Raw genomic sequence first — 9628 nt, 5'->3', positions numbered from 1 at the left:
GATATTCCGCTAGCACACCAGCGCAGAGATTCTGAACTCCTCGGTTCGACACTCTGCGTTGTCACCGGTCGGCTGGGTGCCATCTAGCGGGCAGTGCCTGCAGCAGATACTAAATGGCCACCGTATCTGCAGGGTGGGGGCCGGAATATGTGTGGGTGCGTGGGTCTTCATACGCTGTGTAAGGACCCTGATTGGTGGAAGAGACGCCTGTGCAGAATGCAGGGGCGAGAAGAGGAGGGCTGTACACGTGTCGGGAGAGGCGTGTACAGCGACGTGCTCTCCTTGGCTGCAATCAGGTATCTCTCAGCAGCGGAAGACAGATTGAGTGCACTAAATCGGGAGGAAAATGGGGAGAAAATGCATACAAAAATAAAAGTTTATTTATTTTAATGGCTCAGGCTGCACTTTTTACAACAAAGATGGCTTTAGCCAGTGTGTGCAATTAAAATATTCATAGAATTTATTTTAATTTAAATATAAACACAGCAAAACGAGTATTTAATTCAAATTTGAGTTGAATTCTGGTCAATCCTGCCACACAGACTGAAAACAAAACAAAAATAATAATAATAAAATTATTATCCAAACTATTTTTTTTTTTTTACATTTACATTTTTGTCATTTAGCAGACGCTATTATCAAAAGCGACTTACAGTACTGTGACAGTATACAGTCTAAGCAATTGAGGGTTAAGGGCCTTGCTCAAGGGCCCACCAGTGGCAACCCGGCAGTAGTGGGGCTTGAACCAATAACCTTTTGATTACTAGTCCAGTACCTTAACCACTAGGCTACAACTGGCCTATTAGCCAATCATGTGAAAGCAACCTGACAACAACATGTCTTTTATTTCTTTGTGTATTGTTATGATCTAAGATTCCAGTTTAGCTTATAAACCAGTGGAAATTCCTAAATGAGTTTACTGGTTCCAGTACCAGTATTCCAGTATTAGCAAGAACACAGGCGAGCGGAGGATCGTGTAGGTAAAGTGTGCAGCAGCGCCACCTGCAGGATGAGAGGAGCACTTTATCACAGCGTTTCGGTTTCTGTCTGATCATTCGGACCGGTTTTCATTTCATCTGTATATAAACGCGACAGTCTGCAGGAACACATCGATTATTCTCTCAGATTTTACTTTATTTATAAAGTCCCTCTCAGACAGGAGCGGCTGATCTTCTCTGAGTTCATGAATAATGATGGTGCCTTGTGCTAAATCCTGATGTGGGGGGGGGGGGGGGGGGGGTCTGTACAGAAAATTCTCTTTTTTTATATAGAGTTAAAATATGCAAGTATTATCGAGCTCTCAGGTTTTGTATAAATGAAGAAGCTTCGTGTGTTCATTCACTGATCTGATGAAGGATGAGCTGCAGCTTCTCTGCACATAATCAAATCAAATGTTAGTTCTTGTACTGATGATGCACATGAATATTTAACCTGCACAATGGAAAGAAAAGCTGGAACGTCTCTCATTTCTGCATTTACTCTCATCATGCTGATGGTTTTTCTTTTCTTTCTCGGTTGGTAGTTTGTCCCAGTAGCACCAGTAGTTCATATTTATTGTTCATGAATTTACATTTGAATAGTGAATGGATTGTTTCGAACACGGTGAAATAAAGATCTTTGTACAGAACCGTGCAGCCGCCTTCTTTACTCACATTTAGAGGAAAATAGAAGCAGACGGTCGGGGAACTGAAACATTTACATTACATTTTACATTCAGCTTCTCCTGTGACTGGTACTTAACACTGATGGGACTGCGTTCATGCAGCAGTCTATGCTCAAGGGCCCAACAGTTGCAACCTCACAGTGGTGGGGTTTGAACCAGCAACCTTCTGCTTACTAGTCCAGTACCTTAACCGCTAGGCTACAACTGTCCTATAAGAAACAAAGACGTGGAGAGAACAAACCAAACTCCTCACTGACATTGACCAAAGATGAGGATTGAACCCAGACTCTTAGGGTCTGTGTTACTCTGTGGCACCCACTCAACCAGCTATATCACCATCCCACTTACTGTAATATACCCGTTCCTATAAGATGTATTAAATTAATTATTTAAAATAACGTACGTCTATAAATATTCCTTTTCCTTTTGTATGACATGGTTTAATTTGACAAGTTAGTTTTGAAGTAACTATACCGAACCCTGACCTTCACCCCTGTTAAAAGCAATTGGGATGACTTGGAACATTGACTGTGAGAAGAACATGTAAAACTCCTCACTGACACTAACCAGATGGAAGCAATGAATTCAGGTCTGGATAAGAGTGTGAGAGTAAAATTGCGAGTGTGTGTGTGTGTGTGTGTGTGATGGATTGGCATTGCAGGGTCTTGCGCCAGTGTTTTCCGGTGGTGACAGACCCACCATGACCCTGACCAGGTTGAAGCAATTAGTAAAAATGAATGAAGACTGCTACAGAATCACACTGTAGAAAGGATATGATAGCAAGCATGTTAACCGTTAGAGGTGGACGGTCACTTTTGGTACGTTTTTAATATTATAAAAAATACGCAGTGAAATATCAGAGCTTTCAAAATATTGGAGCATGTATAAGACCATATATTCCTGCATTTTGAATAGAACAATTGGACCTTTCGACAAAATCTGGTATCACTCTGCCTTTCTCAATGCTAAACACTTACAGAACGTGACCGTCACTGACAAATCAGACCAAACTACTGAACACAATCACACACAACAGAGCAGCTAACTTCGATCAGATTTATTAATCTCGTCCAGATCGAAGGAGAACGGCCGATCGTAGCCCATCAGGTGATTGTAATCGTGCGGTATCTGGAACAGCTCCGGGTTCACCAGCATGGAGCGCTTCTTGGCGTAGAAGCTGGTGAACATGCGGCTGGCGTCCGGGACCTTCACGTCGCTCTGGTGGAACGCGGTCTTCTTCTCCACCAGCAGAGCGTTGTACGTGACGGCCGTGTACACGTCGGTCTCTCTGTTGTGATACAGGCGCACCACGTAGCCTTTGGTCACCAGGTGGAGGAGGACCGGCGTGAGGAAGGTGAAGAAGCCGATGAAGCCGCAGAACGCCACCTTCAGAGCCAGGCTGCTCACGCCCAGGCCCGTCTTGGTGAGGATGTAGGGCATCAGGCACAGACTGAACATGCTGCTGGAGTAGGAGAAGAACTTCACACCTGAAAATAAACATTTTATACATTGTGAAGAGAAAAACTCTAATATGTTTTTATGTTTTAATTGTCACATCAAAAACACACTTATTTTTTTACACATTTCAAACATCAGTGATATTATCATTCATATTTCAGCTTAAATCTTTTCTTCAGAACAAATTCTCTGATCTTCTTTGCAATTATTTGTGTAAATAAATATTTTTTATATTTATTAAGCTCTATGACACTAGTTGGACGTCAGTTTTGGAAACAGGAGGTTTTCCATGACGGAAAATCAAGTCTTTTAAACTATGTTTCCATTACTTTAATGCTTAAAATACTATACTACGATGCTTCAGCACATATAATATACTGTAAATTACACATATCAAACCTAATTACCCAGCACGGCTTTGCCCAGGTTGCCCGAGTAGATCAGGACTCCGTCATTTGTGCTTTTCGGTGTGGAGGAACACCATCGTCTGTACGTGTAAGGTAAAACCTGAGGCATCAACAACAGAAATACAGAGTCACAATTCATCAGATAGAATTAGTTTTGTTTAGACCAAGCAGCTGTATCAAACTGTACTATGGTGTATCACACTATACCATACTGTAATATACTCTAATATGATGTAGCATACTGTAATATACTGTATTATACGATAATATACTGTATTGTACTGTAATGTAATGTACTGCATTAAACAGTATTTACTGTATTATACTGCAATATACTGCATTACACTGTAATATACTGTATTGTACTGTAATACACTGTACCATACTCTAATATGATGTATACTGTAATGCACTGTAATAAACTTTATTATACCGTAATATACTGCACTGTTATATACTGTATTATACAGTAATACACTGTAATAAACTCTATTATACTGTAATATACCATACTGTAATATATTGTATTATAGTGTCACTAGTCACAAAGGAACCAGGAGGCTATGCCACAAAATTAAGTTCTTTACCACTAAATTAATAATCTAATTTGATATTTTTATCCATAAAAAGAAAACCCACAATGCATCTCAATGGTTCATTTCCCTGCATTAAAGCTGATGTATGCATTTATTGTACATCTTCTTATTTAATGTAACAGTGTGCACATTTGAATCCTGTTCTGCACATTTGAATCCTGTTCTGCACATTTGAATCCTGTTTTGCATGTACTTACCTTGTTGTTGTGAGATCTGAGGAAGGTCCTCTGGTGTTCCCTGGTATAAACTAAAGTAGATAAACACGGCTGGTTTGAGCTGTTGGGAAGATAAACGCTGCAACAATGGATCTGTCTAAATATCTGATTGTTTCTTGTGAAATATCGCGTCCTGGATAAAACGTTTAGGACAAACATGTTCATAAAACACAGATAATTCTGTTTAACCTACAAAACTGCTGTCAGATCACAAGAACCAGCATGGAACACCCGGAACGCTTTCAACAAACAGCGTCCCAAATCACAACATGTTTACTATGTAGTGCACTACGTAGGAAGGTTTGCGTTCGCGTAAAATGCCTTAACATATAATGAAATATACAAAACACACATATTTTTTAAATGCATTTACTCTCTACTGATGCTTAAAATAGAGCACAATAAGAAGAAAAAACTTTTAGAAAATATTACTGCACTTTCTGTAGGGAATAGGGTAAAATGGCAATTTGGAACACCACCGAGTATTGACAAAGCGCAATTTAAAGCAACCGTGACACTTAGAGGGAATGTAAGACTTGAATCTAACCGAATAATTTATTTTAATGAATACATATATTTTTAGGTTTTAAATGAAATGAACAATTTGCTGTGAAAACAATCATATAAAGTACAATTAAGTCTTTTACTGTATTTGCCGGAAGTGACATCACATTCGGTCGTGAGGCAGTTTATTCTTGGACTTGCTGAAACAAATCGCCGTCCAGCGCAACCAGGAGGAGGTAAATATATAATAATATATCACATATTCTCTATTAATAATCCTTATTTAGTGTTTTATGTTATTATATGAATGTTTTGTTTGATACAGACACATTTATGTCAGCTTAGTGACGAGCTAAAAGCTAACACTAGCACCGGGGCTCTTTAATCTTTATCTAAAATTCCTTGTTTTTTAATCGAACACAATTTTTATTAAAGTAATAAAGAGTATTTATATATACTTTGTTAGTTTAGATGGTAATTTATTGTTTTACGGAATAGAAATGTTCACTAGGTGTGAGCGATATGACAGACAAGATATCGCGATAGTTGAATTTGTTTATTTGTGCTTGATAAGTCTCGCGAGATTTGGTTCACATAAACAAGCACCAATATAAAGTGTTAATTATTGTGATCTCAGATTGTCATGTTTTCTTTTTTTAATGAGTGATTCTGTTGTTTACATCTGAGTTCACATTGTGAGGGATTTAGCAGGTTCTTCACATTTGTTGTTGTAGTTTTTATTATTTATTAAAAGCTTGTATACTAGAACAAATGATGCAAAAGACCTGATGTGGGAAAATTATAGTATAATATATAATATTAAAGGATTAAAGATTTAAAGGAAGACTGAAAGCTGACCAGGACTCGATCCACAGTTTTCACCCTCCTGTCTGTTAAAATGTTTATTTTCCATCAGTTCCCAAAGTCCACTTTAGATGAGAGACTAAATTGTCCATGTGTAAAACTTTTATGGGAATTTATTCTGCAGGACGTCTCCACAACACGGTTTGTTGGTTTGGGACCTGCGGGGGTTTGCAGTGATTTAGATTTGAGCAGATGAACCAACAGGTGTGAACATTCCATCCATCAGCTGTCAGTGTTTCTTTACTCCACTGTCGCTCCCTGTGATCAGTGATTGTTTCTTTTGTTGTTGGTTTGTTTTCTTGTTTTCCAAAATAAAACTTTAGATTCTCTGGTCCATGGAGACCCCTCTTTACACCTTGCAGAACTTAAAAGGTTTACTGAAAACATTTTGGCACCAGATACCACACCCTCTGAGTTCTTGTGGAGTCTGTGTCTCGACGGGTCAGAGCTGTTTTGGCAGCAGGAGGAAGGCGTACACCATACTAGGCATTCATATTTTACTAAAGTTTTACTCATATTGTAATTCTATTTGTGTGTTTTAGAGAAAGAAACATTCAAGTGTACAGAACATGGGTGAGTTCTTATATTCATTCTCTGTCTGTAATATGAGTCTGTAAACATTTAGGTGAGTGCAGCTTTCCAGTGCTGATGTCTCGAGCTCTCGTGTTCGGGCCCCTACACAGGGGTCAACTGTGGCTTCTTTTATAACACCTCATTGGATGGGTCTTGTAGAAAGGCTTCTCAGAAGAGTGGATGATATTAAAGCTACTCGGTATGTTTCGGTCAGTGATGCACTGGATGTTTTTGCTTACCCCTCTGGATCTTTTTCAGACTGTGAAGAGAAGACGTACGGTGGCTGTGAAGGCCCAGACGCCATGTACGTCAAGCTGATCTCCTCCGATGGTCACGAGTTCATCGTGAAGAGAGAACACGCTCTGACGTCTGGAACCATCAAGGCTATGCTGAGCGGGCCCGGTGGGTAACGACTGAGTGGCAGTTACATTAACACCAAAATTCAGCAGTGTTCCTGGGAACAAAGTGGTGGGGTTTTTCCTAAACTGGAACTATGCCTGGACTGAATGGGCACAAATTCCCATACACAGACATGCTTTCAGTCTTGAGAGAAGCTTCTCAGAAAAGCGAATGTCACTTTATTTTAATACCATTTATAGTTGAAATAGGACGTCCAACAAGCTCACAGTCAGGTGTCAAAATAGTTTTGGTCTTATTGTGTATTTTAACCATGTGAGGCACTCGGGTAGCGATAAATCCAGGGTTTGAATCCTTATTGGTGCTATTGTCACTGTCTTAGGGCGCATTTACATGGGAAGCGGCAAAACCGCGAGCCTTGACACAAATCATCGCTTTGTTCGGCGCTCGGCTTGAGCGGTAAAACCTCACCAGCGTGTGAATCTGAGCTGAATCTGCATCAGTGTGGAATAAGCGTCAGATTCAGGGTTACAGCTCCAGTGGTAGTGCCAGTGATAGCTCAGTGGTTAAGGTACTGGACTAGTAAACAGAAGGTTGCCACCAAGTTACCACTGTTGGGTCCCTGAGCGAGGCCCTTAATCCTCAATTGCTCATCGTGTTCAGCTCATTGTGTAAGTCGCTTTGGATAAAAGCGTCTGCTAAATGCTGAAAATGTAAATGTACAGCTCCACATGTATCTGTGTTTATCTGGATTCTCCTCCCTGTTTCACTTTTAAACTTGTGTTACAGCTCCAGCTTCTGAGAAATAATGAGAATCAGAATCAGCTTCTCCCAGAGTCTAAAACGCTTCTGGTTGAAAATAAAGCTTAACGTGGTTTAATGTAGTAAAAGAAGGAGACAGGAGCACTAAACTTCTCTTCATTATTACTGCTCATAAGTTCCTCCACTAATCACATTCCTCACTCGCTGTTTTACTACAATAAGTCACGGTAAGCGTCACTTTTACCACCTCATTTCAAACAGTTCGTCTCATTGGAGGAGCTTTGAAAAGGTCAGCGGCAAACTGCCAGTGCAAAAGCAGTTCTGCCGTTTCTCATGTGAATGCGCCTTTAAATCAACATCAATATTCATGTGTTCCTGGGGACAAAGTAATGGTGTTGATGGAGGTAAAACATGAATATAAAATGAATGAATGAGTATGTTTAGGATGCTCTGGAATTTCTTTGTTACTTGTTATTATATTTTTTCTGATTTGAATCTCTCCCCTCCGAACAGGTCAGTTTGCCGAGAACGAGACGAACGAGGTGAACTTCAGAGAGATCCCGTCTCACGTCCTGTCCAAAGTCTGCATGTATTTCACGTACAAGGTCCGATACACCAACAGCTCCACAGAGATCCCAGAGTTCCCCATCGCGCCCGAGATCGCCCTGGAGCTGCTCATGGCCGCCAACTTCTTAGATTGTTAAACGCCCGCGTCCACCCGCATGGTGAACTATATCATCTATTTATTTTCTCTCCCCCGCCGTGCCCGGGCCCGATCGTAACGGAGCGGATGAAAGAACGAGCGACGCCTCGGCAGTAAATTCACCTGTTTTTTTATATTTTAGTCATCAGTGCTTATCTCAGTATTTCAATAAATATGTCATTATCTATTAATGTGATGCTAGATGTGATACACATAAACATTTCTCCCCACAGTTACATGGAAACCAGTCTGTAATAAATCTTTTTTTGTGGAAAATAAAAGAAATATTTCCTTCAAGAGATCTGACGTCTAGAGAAACTTGTGAGGAATTAAAACCAGTTTGAAATTAACTGGGTTTTATGTTTTAAGCTCATTTATGCAGCGGTAAATCACGCGAGCCACATTACTGGGATCCAGGTTTGAATCTCCAGCTTTGCTATCAATATTTACATTTACATTTGTACCATTTAGCAGATGCTTTTATCATTTAGGATTAAGGGCCTTGCTCAGGGGTCCAACAGTGGCAACTTGGCTGCTACTAGTCATTTACATTTGAGGCATTTAGCAGACGCTCTCATCCAAAGTGACTTACAGTTGTGACCATGTACCATTCAGGCAGGGTGGCACGGTGGCTAAGTGGGTAGCACTGTAGTCTTACAGCAAGAAGTCCTGGGTTCGATCCCCAGGGGGGGGCGGTCCAGGTCCTTTCTGTTTGGAGTTTGCATGTTCTCCCCGTGTCTGTGTTTCCTCTGGGAGCTCCGGTTTCCTCCCACAGTCCAAAGACGTGCAAGTGAGGTGAATTGGAGACACTAAATTGTCCATGACTGTGTTTGATATAACCTTGTGATCTGATGAATCTTGTGTAGCGAGTAACTACCGTTCCTGTCATGAATGTAACCAGAGTGTAAAACATCACGTTAAAATCCTAATAAACAAACAAACCATGCAGGCAGGTGAGGTTTAAGGGCCTTGCTCAGAGGCCCAACAGTGCCGACCTTCCACTTACTCATCCTGTCCAGCTATAACATCATGTATGGCATAACCACAGACATAAGATTGCATGGCTACTGTAATCAAATTAATCTTGATCTTTTTAATGCACATCAATTACTCTGTATATTACTGTAGCACCAGGAGAGTTCTGCAGGTAAAGCTCACGATTCTACCAAGAGATTCTTCTGATCTGTGATGAGCTGATACAGTCGGAGTAAATATTCAATAAAAACAGGCAGCTACAGTCACAAATGTCAACAGTAGGATTTATAATGGAGCTAAATAATGTTCTTTCTCCCAGGAGCAGGCACACAAATCACACCAGTGTGTTCAAACACCTCTGAAGGAAAGAAGTCAAATGCTTAGCTTATTTCTAAAACGTTCTTGTTAAGGATTTAGGTTGGGGCTTTGATCCCCAGGTGGGGTGGTCCGGGTCCTGTCTGTGTGGAGTTTGCATGTTCTCCCTGTGTCCACGTGGGTTTCCTCCAGGTGCTCCGGTTTCCTCCCATAGTCCAAAAACATGCAAGTGAGGT

General features: G+C 40.6%; 2 protein-coding genes across 2 annotated transcripts; one reads left to right on the top strand and one right to left on the bottom strand.

Annotated features, from left to right (window-relative positions):
• Positions 1-2488: 2488 nt before the first annotated feature.
• Positions 2489-4559, bottom strand: tmem70 (transmembrane protein 70). Its single transcript, XM_062987812.1, has 3 exons — positions 4322-4559; positions 3529-3628; positions 2489-3150 (listed from the first exon to the last, which is right to left on the bottom strand). Exons 1-3 carry the CDS (start codon positions 4502-4504, stop codon positions 2705-2707), a joined length of 729 nt encoding a protein of 242 aa, XP_062843882.1. The 5' UTR covers positions 4505-4559; the 3' UTR covers positions 2489-2704.
• Positions 4560-4995: 436 nt separating this feature from the next.
• On the top strand, positions 4996-8401 carry elocb (elongin C paralog b). The gene is made up of 4 exons (XM_062987630.1): positions 4996-5079; positions 6250-6280; positions 6539-6682; positions 7913-8401. The coding sequence occupies exons 2-4, from the start codon at positions 6277-6279 to the stop codon at positions 8101-8103; spliced, it is 339 nt and encodes a 112-aa protein (XP_062843700.1). The 5' UTR covers positions 4996-5079; positions 6250-6276; the 3' UTR covers positions 8104-8401.
• The last annotated feature ends 1227 nt before the right edge of the window (positions 8402-9628 follow it).

This window comes from Trichomycterus rosablanca, chromosome 25 (assembly GCF_030014385.1).
Source record: "Trichomycterus rosablanca isolate fTriRos1 chromosome 25, fTriRos1.hap1, whole genome shotgun sequence".
Lineage (NCBI taxonomy): Eukaryota > Metazoa > Chordata > Actinopteri > Siluriformes > Trichomycteridae > Trichomycterus > Trichomycterus rosablanca.
This window is presented reverse-complemented; position numbering and strand designations above follow the sequence as displayed.